At 39.4% G+C, this 17,810-nt stretch overlaps 1 protein-coding gene across 1 annotated transcript in view; it reads right to left on the minus strand.

Annotated features, from left to right (window-relative positions):
- SLC17A5 (solute carrier family 17 member 5) overlaps nt 1-15,860 on the minus strand; it is a 38,924-nt gene extending 23,064 nt beyond the window's left edge. Inside the window, exons 1-2 of the mRNA XM_060236045.1 lie at nt 15,600-15,860; nt 4,638-4,834 (exon numbers count right to left, since the gene is read on the minus strand). Of these exons, the coding sequence (XP_060092028.1) occupies nt 4,638-4,834; nt 15,600-15,702 (300 nt within the window). The 5' untranslated portion in view covers nt 15,703-15,860. The remainder of the gene's footprint in view (nt 1-4,637; nt 4,835-15,599) is intronic.
- Nucleotides 15,861-17,810: the final 1,950 nt, after the last annotated feature.

Below are 17,810 nucleotides of genomic sequence, written 5' to 3' on the forward strand. Positions count from 1 at the left end.
ACTGTAATGCTCTCTACATGAGGCTGCCCATGACTCAGATTTGGAAGCTGCAGCTGTTGCAGAATGCTGCAGCCAGGCTACTAATGGGGCTTCCTCGTCAGGAGCACATTCAGCCTGTGCTGAGAGCACTGCACTGGCTGCCTGTTGCGTACGGAATCCGTTTCAAGGTCCTGGTATTAACCTTCAAAGCCCTATATGGCCTAGGACCTACCTATCTGCTGGACCGCCTTGCCCCACATGTTCCCCAGAGAGCACTGCGATCAAGTTCACAAAATCTTTTGGCTGTCCCTGGGCTAAAGAAGGCTAGGCTCAACTCCACCAGAACAAGAGCCTTCTCGGTTGTGGCCCTAATACTTTGGAACACCCTTCCAGAAGCCATCAGGGCCCTGCGGGATTTACTGCAGTTCTGCAGGGCCTGCAAGACTGAACTGCCTCGGATGGCTTATAACATCTAATGGGAGAGGGTTGCCGCCACATCTGGATCCATAGTGCTGTTATTATTAACTGCCCAGGATCTGTGCGCGTGAGAAACAAAATATTATATGATCTGCCTGAAGTAGCATCATTGTTATTTATCGGGTGGTTTTATTGTTTTAATATTGTTTTTGTTTACTGTCTTAAGTTATGCTGTTAGCCGCCTTGAGTCTGTATGGAATGGGTGGGATATAAATATAATGTAAATAAATATAAACAGCCTGCTTCCTTGATTTGATACTGTTGTTATGCCAATAAAGGTTCTGTGACTGTGCAGAAAGGCACTAGCTGAAAGTGCCTGAAGAACCCTCTCCTTTCCAGTATTTTTTTTTTATTTTTCACTCTGCCCACCCCTACCCACCCCAGAGAAGTAAACTAACTGCAATCGAGGTAAAAGCTAGTAACAGTCACGAGGCAGGTCACTGTGCTTCATGAGAAGGGAAGCAAATGTCCATTTTCTTTTACTTATGTTCATAATTAAAGAACAGCAATTAGACCCAACTGCAGGCAGTGACTTAGCATAAAATATGAATAAAAAGTCATCCATACAGATCAGTGAATGGCACACCTGGGGTGAAGTCCCAGTCCCTGGCACCAAGTGTCAAGTTGTAACATAATTATGCAAATGATTGTGTGGTATGATGACAAAGATGTTTAGTCCACAGTTAGTTTTTTTATGAAGAAAAAAAGCCTTTCATGACAGGGATGCAATCTGAATTAAGCTATAATGGGTTGGATCTGACTTAAAGTTTCAGTAATGGAAGACTCTTCCATCAACATAACAAGACTTTCCTTCCTCACACCTCCTACTGCAGTCCACTGATCACCCTGAAATGCTGTTCTTGGGGACCAGTAGGCCACCAGGACAACATGATGGGTAAATTGGAGGTTTATACATGGACGTGATGGACTGTAAAGGGTTACTGCCTCATAAAGTCTGAGAGCCTTTGAATGACAGACTGTTCAAATGGAACTTTGTGGAGAACATCAGTTAAGAAATTATGGTTGGGAAATGGCAGTTGAAGAAGTGACGGTTTAGCATAGACTGAGGACTTGGAAGAAGGTAAAGAGGAGTGAGAGTAAAATGGACAATTCTCATTCAACCTGAAAAAGGGACTGAATTTTTAGTCTAGAGAAGTAATCCCTGCCCAGTGAAAAGGGAGATCTCTCTTAAAAGAAGAGTGATTCCTTGATCTGTGTATACAGAAGGATTTTGGGAACTTGGTTGTCCCAGCCTTCTAAAACTTAGTGAAACTCAGTGAAACTCAGGCACCTATATTTTTAACAGTGTTTCAGCAGACTATGAAAAGAAAGCCTCTCTCCTCAAAGTTTCAAAGACATTGTTGAAAAGCAAAAAACCCTACTTGTTTGCAACAAATTATCGAGTTTGTAAATTATCTTGAGTTTGTAAGTTACCTATTCACTTCATATCCAACCTCTGATTCTACCTGACTTGTTCCCCTCCAAGTTAAATAAAATACTTTGTTTATTTTGAATTTTCAAAAGCCTCTTGTGTGCAATTTCAGAAGTATAAGGTGATTTTGTCTCCTTCCTCAGTTTCCTGGGCTGGGCTAGCATCTAAATATACAGCAACACAACTGAGTGGGACAGCCATAGACCAACAACAACAACAACAAAAAAAGAAAATAGATATGGGGGCTGTTCAGCAAGCAAAAAAGAAGAAACAAAGGGAAAACCCTGTGTATGAGGGAGGAGAGATGGTGAAATCACCATAGTGGGAAATCAGCTAATATTGTTTCCCCCATCCATTAGCTGAAAATGACATTTTGATCTAACCCATAATTTCTGCATTGTGTTTTATTTTAAATCTGGTTCTTGTTTTCTTCTGTTTAAACAATTTTATTAATAACATATGGTAACAATGTCTGTTTATATCATTACTATCCCTAACCCATATGATATTTTCTAATCCCCCCTCCCTCCGTTACTAGACTCCCGCCGAAGTTATATACTTGAGTTCACTTATAAAGGTACCCTTAACCAATCAAAGTTCAATTTCTCCCTTTTCTCATACTCATTATTAAAAAATTGTCCAATGTCTTTTTACATTCCACTCTTTCTCTATATATCCTCTAAATTTCTTCCACCCTTTTAAACACTTCCAAATCATAGTTTCTTAAAGTTCTTGTTAGTTTGTCCATCTCACTCCACGATAAAACTTTCACGATCCAATCTCATTTCTCTGGTATTTTTTCTTGCTTCCACAACTGCGCATACAGTGTCCTAGCAGCTGAGAGCAAGTACCAAATTAGAGTTCTATCTTCTTTTGGAAATTTTTCCATTTGTAATCCCAACAGAAAAGTCTCTGCAAATTTCTTAAAGTCATATACCAGAATTTTAGATATTTCTTGTTGTATCATCTGCCAGAACTTTTTCGCTTTTCCACAAGTCCACCACATATGATAAAAAGAACATTCATGTTTCTTGCATTTCCAACATCTATCCGACATCTTTTTACTCATCTTTGCCAGTTTTTTCGGAGTCATATACCACTTATACATCATCTTGAAACAGTTCTCTTTAATACTCTGACATGTTGATATTCTCATAGAGTTCTTCCAAAGATATTCCCATGTATCCATCTGTATTTCCTTATTTACATTAATTGCCCATTTAATCATTTGAGATTTTACTATTTCTTCTTCTGTAGAAATCTGGTTCTTGTTTTCTAAAAGAAGCTTAGTTGAAGCTTAATACCACTGCCCCCATCTACCCTGGTACTGCAGAGCATTATACCCTACTGAGGTTCCTTCCCTCCCTAAACCCCACTGTCCCAATCTCCAGGTTTAACCCAGGTGATGTAAAGAAACTGCATGTGATGTGGAGAGGGGCATTACCCTGCTTTTCTGGAAGCTTTTCTGTCCACACACAGCAGCATGCTCACAAAAAAATTTTTGCTCACAGATTTTTTTCACACACACACACACTCACACACTTTCCCCCTCTAGATGGAGATCTAAAAGCCACAAAGTATTCTGTCAGGATTATACAACAAAGCAGTGGACAAGTGGCACCTTTAAGATCAACTAAGTTTATTCAGTATGCTATAAGCAGACTTCATCAGAAGTCTGAATAAAACTTAGTTGGTCTTAAAGGTGCGACTTGTCTACTGCTTTGTTCTGTTGCTTCAGACCAACACGGCTGCCCACTTGGATCTATCTGTCAGGATTACAGTTCACCAAGATGTGAAAACTGCACAAGAAAACAAACCATATAAGTGAGAAAGTAATGAGATGGGTTAAAAAAAAGAACAAAAACTAAAATAAATCTTATGAAGGCTAAAAAGGTACCTTTGTTTTAGCAAACAAAAGAAATAAACTCCTAACTCCTTGAAGACTGGAGTGGAGACTGATTGCTTGCTTGATAAAATGGAAATGTCATTCAATAAATGAGACTGGGATAAGTATTTCAGTAGCTGTTAGAAAATAACTGTCATATGAAAGAAAGCTAAGAAATCTTTGCAGGATCAGAACTGCGTCTAAAGGACCAATCAATATATTCACAATAGATTTTAGTTTCTTTAAAAACATGGTTAGTTGCATGAAGAAATGCTGAACAGGAAACACACACTTCAACCTAAGCCCCTTGAGTGAAATCTGAGAACCAGAGAAAACAAAAGGTTCTATTGGATTTCATGGCTTCCCACCCTACCCCCTTCCACAAACCTACTTTATAAGGGAAGCAGCAAGCAAACGGTCTCCCTTTCTTGCAAACAAAGAAATGGACACTCAGGACCAAATCAAACATACACTGTGAGCTCTGTCTTCAGAACTCCCAGAGACTTTTCAAACTTAAATTTAACCTTAATTTTCAGGCGCGTGGGGGCCTGGATCAGGGGCATGGCATGAAAGAAGAGGGGGTTTAATTTTCCTGACCTGAAACGGTCCCACTGAGCTACAGTTTGCCTCACTGGACTAAAATGTATGGGTATACTTAAGGGGAGGAGATAGCCCCCCCTCCCAAATATGGAATTCCCAGTGCACATCTGGCTTGGCCCTCAGAGTTGGGTTTCTTTAGAGAAAGCTTATCCTGAGGTTCTTCCAACAACTCTTGGGCTACAAAATTTTCTGCTCAGTGTACTGTTGAAAAAAACCCCTTTAAAATAGCACACAATTTAGAAAATAGATTTGATATAAAGTTACCGTAGTGTTACGAGGAATAACTGGAGTGGAAGAATGGGCCATGCATGCTTGTGAAGTCCTATTTTTGGCCAAGGTTGCATTCGATTCTACCATGTCCACAAGAGCAACACTTAAATTCACACGGAGGGCGTACAAGAGGAAGAATCCAAGGAAGGCCCATACTGCTAAACTGTAGCGAGCTGAGCAGCATATGGGTGCTAAGAGAAAAAGAAAGGGAATGTTATAGAGCATTAATAGCTAAATGAATAAAAATCCTATAGCTCTGGCTGGTAAACAGAGGAAATATTCTCAACTCACTACAGGCTCTGTAGGACTACCAACACTGATCTGCCTGCGGTTTCCTACTAGGGTTGCCAGCCTCCAAGTGGGGGCTGCAGATCTCCTGGAATTACAACTGCTTTCCAGACTACATGAATCACTTATTGATTATTTGATTAAAACATTCATTTCCCTTCTCCTGGGGAAAATGGCTGCTTTGGAAAATGGACTGCAGAGCATTATACCCTACTGAGGTTCCTTCCCTCCCTAAACTCCACTGTCCCAGGCTTCACCCTCAAATCTCCAAGTATTTCTGAACCTGGGTTGGCAATGGCAACTCTAATTCCTGCCTCATCTGAGCCACTGATAAAGGGAGCTTTAATTCCTGTTCCTCTGATCAACAACAAAGACCTTTGGCAGAACACATTCTTTTTTATTTATTTATTTATTTATTAAATTTTAAAGTTTATTGTTTTCTTGACACAAACATCAACCTCTTACAAAATACTATATTGTTCTGCCATATCAGTCTTGGTATATAAATACAGAACATAGATTTCTTCTTATAATTTCATCCGGGCACCAAAACCTCTAAATGTACATTGTCTTATACCTAAAACAGAGAGTGGAAATGGATTTAAACATCTACATTTAACCACCTAGTTTATAAAACTAAACATAGTACTATGTCATTTATTCATCACACCGAATTCTTGTTATCCTTTCCTTTTGTCATCCTATCAAACACATTCTTGAGGCACCTCAGCAGCTCACCACCAGTTCCCTGAGTCTTAACTCATCTACAGGCTGAAAGAAAGTAGCTCACATGTATAATATGGGGGGGCTCTGCCAAAGCTTCTCTATTTTGTTTTGGTTTTTTGCATTGCAGGAGTAGTCATTGAAGAGACCCTATACCTGGCTATCAGGTTGGGGCAGAGTGCTTAAGGTGCATACAGTAACTACTCAAAAGCAAAACTAGGTTTCTTTACCATCCCCCCCAAAAGGGGGGCATCTGAAATTTATGTACAAATTACATTTATATCCAAATATCCCTTTTGTGTCTATCATAGGGAAGCAGGTTGTCCTACATTCAGGGTCATCTTCCTTTCAAGTAAGTATGGTAATAGTAAGTGAATGTAAGTGGTACTTTGTATGACCTACAGAATCTTAGAGCAGAGGTTTCTAACAGACAGTTTGCTGGCTGTTGCACAGAAGCTTGTGCATCCCCTCTCTTTCATACAAAAGGATCACAAAAAGAGCTGCTTCAGTCATTTTTTAAAAAATTACTTCATAGGATTGTTTTCCTGGACTGCTTAGCTGAAAGATCTGTGTTCCGTTTCTTAGACAACACAAAACTTTGATAACCTGTGTGTGTGTGTGCTGGGGGAGTAGTAATAGGATATGTTTTCATTTCTTGGGTCTCATTAAAGAAAAGGCTAGAGTCCCCTGTTGTAGGGACACATTTGGCCTATGTGTCTATCTCTACCCTATAGTTTTAGCCATAAACAATATAGAACTTTATAAATGTGAAGTACAGGTTTATTATTCAAAACCATATTTAAAAGTTAATTTATTTAACAGAAGATTTAGGAGTTGTTTTTCAAAATAATACACTCAATGCTGCAACAACAAAATAACAGAACAATCAAAGCAATTTAATCAAACAAAAATAATTATCAGTCAACACTAATTAATCATTAGCTGGTAAACAGTTACAAAGGATAAGGAGGCAACTGTGCATGTGGCTGAATGTATACACATAGCATCACCATGGATAAACAAATTAATGTTACTCAAGACCCTCTCAAACACAGCAAGGTCCTGAATCTCATGAGTTACAAAGATAAGAATTGCAGAAGTCCTTTTGTCCTGGGAAGTGTTGAGATTTGTTTATCAGAAAGTTACTCATACTGTTTGAAGGTTCTAGGAGGGGAGCACAGTTATTGTATACTCTTCATTGAAGAATGGTAAGTAACTGGTGATGAGGAGTTGGGACAACAGAGAGGATCTGCTCAGAACTGGATACCATCCTGGTATGTGTTGTAACAATCAGCACACATTACTGAGTTGGAGGAGCAATTACATGAAAGAAAATGCTCCTTCAGATATGAGCCACTGCCATAAAAGCCTTTAAAGCTAATCACCAGAACCCTGAATTCAGTCTGAAAGCACGCTGGAAACCAATAAAGGTCACAGAACTGACATGGTATGTTCCTTGCAGTTAACCGCGGAAATTAATCTAATTGTCACACTTGAACCACTTCCACCTTCACAGGCAACCTGTTCTCCATTGAATACATTACAAACAGCCCACCTGAAGAATTACTAGGATAGTAATCACAGAAGTCAAGTCCTTTTGTCCTGGGTCAGGGTTACTCATACTGTTTGAAGGTTCTAGGAGGGGAGCACAGTTATTGTATACCCTTCACTGAAGAATGATACACTCCTTCTGTCTGAGACAACTGCCCATAAAGCACACAGCTTCAGGAGGAGCATACATGAAGAAGTGAGGGAGGAAGGGGACACCCACCTAGTCAGTCAGATCAGCTGAATCAATCCTGATGGATCAATGAGGCAACATACGTCACAGCTGAGATCACCGTCACATCCAAGATGACATATTCTTGGAAACAGTTCCCACCTGAGCATTCAACAAGAATACTGGGTCCCAGAGCACTCTCACACCGAGATTTTTTGTGGGAGGAGGGAGAAGCATGGCTTCATTTGAGACAGGCATTTCCACCACTTCACCAGATTCAAGACAACCCAACAAGAGTGACTCTGACTTAGGCTTCATTATAGCCAGGATCCTCAGAGTGAAGTAGGAACAATCCTTAGTGTGGATATTCTAACAATATTCACACTAACAATCCTTAGTGTGGACAATCCTTATTTCCAAATTTTATCCTGATAAATTAAAAGCGATTAGATGAAAATGGAGAGAACACAGTGATCTAAACTAGGTCAGGAGTGACTTGTGCATCACCACTGGCAACATATATTGCAGGAAAGAATTAGTATTTCCCTCTTCCATCAGTGTTCCAAAACCCTTCTTCCTCAGTTTCAAACTATTTTGGGCCTGGTATTTGGAAGATTAGTCTTCAGAAGATTCCCCTTTTAATAACAAATTCTACAGACAGAAATTCAAGCTCACATTCATAATGCTGACAAGAAAATAGCATCATAACAGAAGAAACTAGGTTAAAACTATAGACAAAAATAAAATCCCAAACTTTGGAAGACAGGAATCAACACAATTGACAGAATTCCCATCCTAATAATCTATTGCACACAGGAATATATGTAATACTCTGGATCTGCTGTTTATTGACAGGCTGAAATTTTCCAAAAAAGAGTCTTCCCTAACCGAGCTACCTGAAATTCTTTGCGGAGTTGAACCTTGGAAGTTATATATGCTCAGCATTAGCTGTACCATCATGGTAAAGCCCCACCATCAGTCCGCTGGAAGCTTGTTTACTCCAAAACCTGACTGAGTTTGCGATTCACTCCTAAGCAAATATTCATAAGATCATGCACAATTTATTTATTTACTTCATTTATATCCCACTTTTCTTCCAAATGGGGATTCAACATGATTTACAACATTCTCTCCTTCATCTTATCCTCACAACAACCCTATGAGGTAAGCTAAAGGTGAGCGGCCCAAGGTCACTCAGCACATTTCCATTGCAGAGTGGGCAGCTGAGCATGAGTCCTTCAAAGTCTAGTCCACTGCTCCAACCACTGTACTAGGCTGGTTCTTGTGGCAAAAGTATATCTAAAAAACCCTTATTTATCTCAATCTATACTTTTTATCTTGATGTGGTTGCTGTTGTTATTATGAAGGAATTGAGTTAAGGAGTCTACAGAAATTAAATGAGCATGCATTTCCTGCTAAAATCACTTATGTATAAACAAGCCTTAGATCAGAACCAAGACAATCCATTTTCACAACCTCCAGCGCAACGAACAGAAGACACACATGCTGCACCTTTAAATAACACAAGAACACACGGAAGAAGATGAGAAAACAAATCCCGTATCTGTTTGCTCAGCATCAGTTACCACATTAAAGAAAACTTATGATGAAATAAAAAGTGCCACAGGAGTCTGGTTTGTTCATCATCCAATGTCCAAGGGGGTTGGATCCAGTAATCCATGAATGCAAGGACTGTGGATCTTCCCTGCATTCCTCTCTGCAATGCAGATGATTCTGTCCCAGGGCAAGTTTGTTTTTGGAGCTGCAGGACACGTGTAGAGAAAGCCATTCGAGCTGATGTGAGGGCGGGGGAATCATTCCCTTCTCCCTCTTCTTTCAAGGATTCTGCACTGGTTAAAAGAGGCAGAGCAGCTGAATTCATCCCTTTCCCCCTTCCCACTTCAGACTCCCAACCTATGTGAGCCTGGGAATCAATAATTCTATAGCTGGAAAGGACTGCTGCAAGGAGGAGAATGTGGGAAAGGTCTGCAACTGTCAGAGCCTTCTGCTGAAGGATCACTGGATCCAACCCAATGACTTGAAAAGAAAGCATGCATAAGTACAGACGGATAATGTCACAAAATAAAAAAAAAACACATTAAAATGGGTGTACTTATATAACTGAAGTTAAACACTCATTAAGTACTTTTGCGTAAGCTGTTCAGAACTTACAGTACAATCCTATGCAGAGCAAGGCCAGTCTAAGCTCACTGATGGGTTGAGACTGCAGTTAAGTCTGCACAAGATTAAAATCTTAGTGTTTCTGTGTTCTTTATGTGCAAGTAAGCATTAGAGATTCCCTTTCTGCTTCTTTTACCATCCCAGGAGCCTCTACAGCATCCACCAATATGAAATCATCTAATTAAATCTGTAACAGGTCCTAATTTTCATTTTGAGAACATTATGAACAGCAGACTTTGGAGTTCTTCCAATATGCCCAGAAAAGTCTCTCCCCCCCCCCCAACACACAAAGAGGTCTGAAAATTCAAATACTTGTATTATTTTATGATATTCTGGGATGGTCCTAATAAAAGGTAGCATTACATTACAATTGTTTTCAGATTTCCCCCACCCCCATCAACATGGCTGTAATGTTTCACTATTTCCTGCAAGAGGAAGATAAAATTAATAACATTATCTGCTTTCTAACAGGCCATTGCCTGTTAGAAAGCAGATAATATTACACTTTGCATATGGAAAACAACTGAGTGGAAGCTGTCACTATCAAACTTTTATGGACAAAAACTCTTTTAAAAACCCTTCTAACGGAAACAGGTAAGACTTTACTCTGGTATCCTCCTTATATTCATCAAATCATCAAGAAGAGTTTTTTTTTAAACTTCTTTTTATCCCCTTACTTTCAACTCAATTAGAATACAAGGTCTAAAGATATCAGCTCTTTGTTAAATGGACGCATTGCTCAGAAGAACATAAGGATCTCCCACCTTTCAACAACAAAGCTAGCATCCAAATTTGGTATGACGAATGTCAGTATGCATCAGCTCAGCTAGGAAAATTACCACTGACCCATGAAGCTTAGAGCCAAGTGCTGGGAAATGTTGGAGAGGAAATTTTGTTGTATTTGCTGATAAAAGGGGGTGAATGTACTTTATAGGGAAATAAGAATAAGAGAAGATTGCTAACGAAAACAACAGAGGAAGTGTTGGTGTCTGCATGCATGAGCTTATACAGGGCAGATAATTTTTAAAATTCAAATATGGTATTTAAAGTTTGCTTACTTTTAAACAAAATATTTATAGTTTTGACATTTCTTTTTAGAGTGGCCTTGTTAAAGTTAAATCTGAATACAAAAGTTAAATTTACACAAAATCTCTTAAAACTGGACTTCCTTGCAGTTAAGCATGTCAAGGTTCTCTTCTATGGAAATAAATAATGGAGGAAATATCTTTTTGAGATCAAGCATTATAAATATGACAAAACAGGCCATACATTATATTGTTCTTTTGAGTTCCAGGGACTGGCTAATTATTATAGACAATAAGATCTAGTTCCAAGGGACACCATTTTGTACATCACAAAGAGGATCATCTTCAGTGCTCATCAGAAAGATTTTGCATTACTTCTGTGTTCCAGAATTACCTGAGCTCTGTAACTTACCGTTCTCAAATTCTGCATATTTATGTTCCATAATCAAGGGCATTTCCTAGACAGTTTATAAGAAATAAGCTACAATTATGAAATACAAAAAATTCTTGTAGATTTTTATTTAGATGTAAATTAGTTTTCATTTTAGACATACATTAATATGATTTAGCAATTAAATATCAATGGGAAAGTGAAGATAAATTCATTATTTAAATTGTTCTTGTATTTGGTAATTTACCCATCAGGATTTAAACCCTGCTTTAAAATCAATCCACCCTGATAACTAACCGGAGCTGGGTGGGGTGGGGAGAGAAAGCAATGATCTGTGCTGGAAAACATCCTTCCTTCAAATCCAAACTTAAATATTCAATGGAACACTTGTGCCTCAACGTTCTCCCTCAAGTAAAGATTTGTTTGTTTTGCACTGGCTAATCTTCATGCTGTAAATGTTGATTTTTATGTAAAATATCCTACTTTCAGCCTTTTTAGTAATCAAAGTCTTGGGCTATGCATACATCAAATTCTAGCTTCTGGGTACCTTAGAGTGCAATACTCAAGGTTATTCTAAAGTTGGCTAAAGTCTAAGTTGTCTAAGTCTAAATTGTCTAAAGTCTAAGTTGTCTAAGTCTAAATTTCTCCATGGCTTTCCACCTCTGACACACGCACCCACTCAGTAATGTGTACTTCAAATGCAAAGCTATAGCCTTCTTTGGGGGAGAGAGATGCTGTACCCAGGGGCTGAGAGAGGTTTAGACTTTCACCTCAGAAGAAATTATGTTAATGGTACTTACTCACAGTACAACTTTAGAATAACCTTCTAAGTTGGCTAAAGTCAATGTAACAGACAGATAGATGCAAGTCCCCTTTTCAGAGATTTCTAGCTAGGGGGGGACCTTGTGAATTACACCCGTACCAATGTTGCAGAGCCCAGGCTCATTGGGAAACATCCCAGCCATTTATCAGTAAAACCCAAGTGAACTATAAAACCAACACAGCTCCATACAAAAGACATGATCCATTTTACGATGGCATCCTGTTCTTAAAGAATATTTAAACTTTCAACATCTATCTTGCCTTTACTTAAAAATAAGAATGAATGGATTTTGATTTTTTTGAGAAAACTTTTAATAACTTTAGCCATATTATTTAAGAAACCCTAATTAACAAAATTAAACTGACCTATCTGCTTGGCACTCCAGTGCTTACATGTAAGAGATATACATTTAAATCTGAATTTTAAAACACAGATTAAATTGCATTAATGACAATTTCCCCATGGCTTTCCACCTCTGACACACACACACACCGTAATGTGTACTTCAAATGCAAAGCTATAGCCTTCTTTGGGAGAGAGATGCTGTACCCAGGAGCTGAAAGAGGTTTAGACTTTCACCTCAGAAGAAATTATGTTAATGGTACTTACTCACAGTATATACACAGAGTTGGAGGCTGCAATTTTCAGCATATCTATTCAAGAGGAAGCCCCATATAAATGAATGAAGTTTACTGCTTAATAATTATGTTCTGAATATGACTATTAAAATTACAATGCAAGATCTATTTTTTGTGTTTATGATACCATTTATTTTTTACATTATCTTTTTAAATTAAACTTTTAAAAACGATATACAATAAGCACTGTCAAATATTCACAAAATACTTCACCCTTTAAATCCCCCCTCCCCACAGACAAAAACATAATATCTATACCATTATCTTAGGATCAGATTCAGACAGGCGAAGTTCAAGAGGTAGATACAAGACAATATGACCAAAATAAAAAGCTGCATAATAAACTCCCTACACAGAGAATACAATGCAAGATCCATAGAGAATGTAAAAAAATGTGATTCATTTTACATGGAATACAAATAAACATTAACATGTTTACCAATATCTTACAAAACTGAACAAAATATTGTTCATACTTCATTTTTACAATTACTTTTTTCAAAGAAGCATAATTTTACCTTGCTAAAATCAAACACAATAATTAATTCCTTACTTTCAGTAGCCTCATGACCTTCTGTTTTTAAAACCCACTGTTTTTCTGAAGACATGTTTTCTAATCTCTTAGTTACAGTTCTGCTGGTCCAACAATAATGCCTAGAAACTGAACATAAAGTGCAGAACACAAAGATCCTGCAACATTTAGTTTAAGGAAGTTGATCCTTATATTTAAGTCTTGCAACTGAGGCAAGGTAGCATGCTATGCAACTACAGGAGTGTGTTGTTCTAATATTTAGTCTCACATCAAGCACTAACCAGACTTCCTTGAAGTCACCTGTATTCAGACCATGCTCTGATTATCTCCCAGATACAGGCAGCAACCTTTATGCAGGAAGCAGTAGAAACCTTGCTGCTGGCTGCCAGTTGTCTTTATGTTGTAAACTAGGTTAGCTGAGTGCCACTGTACTAACGAAATAAAGTGAATTGACAGTACAGGAAAGATTTTAAAAATTACATCAGACTTAACCTCACTGTGCCACTTTTTGTTTTTTTCCGCTATGCAGCTGATAAAATGTTTGCATATCTGTGCAGTCTTGAGCCAGCAGGGTAAAAGCAGTTTGCTGAATCCTTTGCTCACAAACTATTTTTTCTCATGAAAATACACTTTGAAGGGGAGTTCACTTAGCTATACATTCTTTCCAAGCAAACTCCAACCCCAGCCTTTTGAGACAGATTAACTGGAAGATAACAGGCCCAAAATCACCCAGTAAACATCTTGGCTGAGTAAAAACTTGAATCCAGAAAATCCAGCCTTGCATGCTGAGCAAAATGGTCAGGCATGCCACTGCTCAATTAATGTATTGTGGGCTGCACAGTATCCCTACTCTACATGCAAAATTGGCCACTCTGCTTTGCAGAAGCTGTCAAAGCAGTCTCAGTGTATGATATCCAAGGAAGGAGATGTCTGCTCAACTGTTTACCTAAATCTAAGATTAATTAAATCTAAAATATATTTAACCTCTTCCTGGATCTGAAACAATCCCTAATTTATGTTACAACATTATTCATATAATTTGATAAAGGAATTCTAATGCCCAGGTGAAAGATCTTTTTTGCCTCTATTCTTATCTGTTACCTGCTAATATATCATAAAGCCTTTATAAACCTTCCGTTATTGCATTATTTTGCCAAAGGACACAGTACTCAGTGCTGACCTGGACACCCAGACTAGCCTAATCCCATCAGATCTCAGAAGCTAAACAGGGTTGGTCCTGGCTAGAATTTTGATGGCAGACCACCAAGGAAGTTCAAAGTTGCCATGCAGAGGTAGGCAATAGCAAACAATCTCTTGCCTTATAAAACATACAGGATCACCATAAACGGGCACTTTCTACCACCTCACAGTATTTAATTTAGCACGGATATCACAGTAGATACTTCTGTGGACGCTGAATAACTTGCACCTATTAAATTTCAGTTAGTACATTAGACCTAACAAGTACTTGTATGATGAGTGCAGTTTGTAACGTTTTCCCCTCTACTCATTATTAATTGCACAGTCTGGCATTATGGGATTGCAGAAACCTGTTTAATGGCATTATGGGATTGCAGATCTTTCGCTTTCAAACTTGTAATAAATTAATATCTCTGCAAATAGTCACATCTTTCACTATTGCTTACTGATGAAGAATGGACCCTGAAATGATACAGCTAGTCACATCTTAGTATAAACATCTGAACTGGGATCCAAAATGCTGTTGGAGTTAGTCCACTGGAATTTTACCCCCTCCGCCTGTTTTCTTGGACTCTTCTTCCTAGGTCACTTCAAAAATGTCTTTGAAATTGCTTAGCTTTTAAGAGCTATTGTGGTTAGCATTACACAGCATCTCATGAAAACAAGCAGTCTCATAAAATTTGGTCTGGTATTCTTATTCTGAGGTAAGGAAACAATTCAAATACAATTTTTACACAGACGGATGCAGACTACACATAAATAAATTGCATGCAATAGTTACATGTCACTTTTGCTACATATGAACATGTAAAGAAACAACAACTAATCACAGATTCTCATGGCATCTACATGCTGCAAACGTACATGTAGTGTGGAATCATCACAGATGTCAATCTCCATATGGGTTTTAGACAGTTTCATATGCACTTTCTTTGTAGGAAATCCATAACATCAGTTACTTTACCTTAAACATACTTACTCAGAACTAAACCCTTCTTAGTTTAGTAGAACTCCCTCCCTCTAACTAATCCACTTTGGAAGCCTGCTTAATTGTGCAAACCCTACATGCACTTGTTTGAAAATAAGTACTGAATAAGAGTTCAGTGGGACATGCGTACGCGTATGAACCGGACTGCCAGAATGCATTTACTTGGGAACAATCCACTGAATTCCGTGTGGGAGCCAGAAACAAACATGTTCATGATCAGGCGGTTAGATATCTCCTTCACACCAGGAGTTTATCCTGCAAGAGAGTTCTGATCGTAGTGCATGACCCCCAAGACACTGGAAATGGTGAAAATCCTATATGAGGGACGCCAGTCTCTTTCTCCCTACCTCAAACAAACCCTTAGCGTAAGGCAGGCAGGTCAAGGGGGGAGGAAGTGCGCTTAGATCAGGATGGGGGGGGGGGACAATCTACAAGGTGCTCTCTCACCCGCTTTGATGGGTTGGGACTCTCCTAGTAGGAGCGATGTGCAGTCCGCTTTCTCCTTCTCTCCCTCCTCGTCCTCCTCTTCTTCAGGTTCCGAGGTCCGCATGTCACCCGTCAAGATAAAGGCGGGAGCCAGACTCGAGCGCCCACCTCAGCCAGGATCCCACCGGTCTCTCCTTAGCTTAGCACCAAAGTCAGCTGGCAAGCGACACGTGACTGCAGCCGGGCGGAAATGGGCCAGTAGCAGAATGCAGCCTGGTTTATTTTACTTTTTCTCCGCCATCTTTGATATTGGCCAGCTCCTTCCGGCCGATTGGTTGTTTGGAGAAACGGGATGGACGTAAAGGTTACGTCAAGGGGGCAATCGCTTTGAATTTTCTTGGGTGTCCAAAAGGTGGGGTGTTTTTTTTTTCCTGTTTTGCAATAATGCACACAGGGAACTGAATTTCATACGTTACGAACTTAATTTCGCTATCTGCCTGGCAAGATACAGCTCAAGCACAATAATGTGCATATTACAAAGCATACTGCCTACCATGGAGATTTTTGCCTCCGGGAAGTTCTTGGATATTGGGGAGCAATGCCACATAGTCCACTTTCCAAGGAAGCCATTTCCTTCAGAGGAGTCGTTCTTTGTAGTCTAGGTCAACTAGAATGTTCCCAATAGGGAACTTAAAAACATTTCAAGTGTGTTAATTTTTTTTTAATGTAAATTCCATAAATCACTAATATCCTGGTAATGGGAAAGAAGCGTGCAATAGTCTCGGGTTTAGGGAGACTTCAGTCAGTGTGGTTTACCTCACACAAAAAGAGAGAGAGTGATGGTTCGTTTGAAAGCTTTTTAAAGACGCCATCCTCTAACCGGCTACTCATACTTTAGTCGAACTAAAATCACCAAAACGCAACCCTGACCCAGACGACGCGACTCCCAAGTGTTTTTCGCCCGCCAGATTCGGATCCCGATGGGTACAGCACAAGGGAGCGCTTAAGGCGGTTTTTCCCCCACGACGCTGCAGAGTTAGTCGACCCATCGGGGTAAAATCAAGATCTGATGAGGGCTGCTTTTTGTTTTTAGGAGGGAGGGGTTGCCCACGCCAAGTGCCTGCCTCGTCCACAGGCGCAAGTCTCGGAGCTTTGTGACGGCTTTTTTTTGTATGTGGGCGCAAACACCCTCATCTGAGGAGCCTACCCAGGACAGGGTTGCCAACTCTGGATATTGTGGGGATGGAGCCTGCAGAAGGCGAGATTTGGGGAGGGAACCCAGCGGGGTACAAGGCTATAGAAATCCTAAGATTGTCTGACAGCCAGAAGATCTAGCTGTTTTAACGTTCTGCACCAGTAGATGGTGAGCCAAACTTGTTTTTAAGGCAAGACGTTTCAGAAGCGGTTTGCCATTGCCTACCTCTGTTTCCCATCCCTGATATTCCTTGGAGGTCACCCTCCTAGATACTAGCCTGGACTGACCTTGCTTAGCTTCTGAGATCAGCTTCGCCTGGGTTTACCAGGTCAGGGCTTAGCTGTAACATATGTTTGGACCCGGTTTCAGAGGCACAGCTCTAGTGTATGGCAATGAATGGAATAAGCTTCACCAGTGCTGGTTCTCCAAATGATATATTGATTGCTTTATGTGTTGATCTGGCCTGTATGTATAGTAGTTCTTAAGCAGATGCATAAAGTTCTAAAGCAAATAGTTTGCAAATAGTTTGTAAACCACCAAATCAGGCAAATTTGAATGCTTTGCTAAGAAAATGGAAATAACTGCACTTGGTCAATTTATGGTATCTGCATTGCCCAAACAATTGTAGTCTGGTGTTTACAATTGCACAACTATAACATGAAGCCACATATTGGGTGTGTGTAGCCACAATATTTGTATATGTGTGTTAAAAACCTGCCCATGGGCAAATCAGTCAGGAAACCCCAAACCCTGTTGTGAGAATAGTTTCAAAGGGTAGCTGTCATGGTCTCCAGTAGAACTGCTAGATTTGAGTCCAAGTAGCACTTTATAGATTAACAAGATTTTGGGGGATAAGTTTTGAGAGTCAAAGATCTCCTCATCAGATATCTGAAAAATTGAGCTTTGACTCTCAAAACTTTTTTTTTTAAAAAACCATCTTGTTGGTCCGTAAGGTGCTACTGGTCCCAGCTCTAGCTGACCTGTTGTGAGTTTTGCTTTGATACCCTGTTTCTTCTTTTAAGGTTTGTTAAAGAGGA

Source organism: Heteronotia binoei, chromosome 1 (assembly GCF_032191835.1).
Source record: "Heteronotia binoei isolate CCM8104 ecotype False Entrance Well chromosome 1, APGP_CSIRO_Hbin_v1, whole genome shotgun sequence".
NCBI classification, from domain to species: domain Eukaryota; kingdom Metazoa; phylum Chordata; class Lepidosauria; order Squamata; family Gekkonidae; genus Heteronotia; species Heteronotia binoei.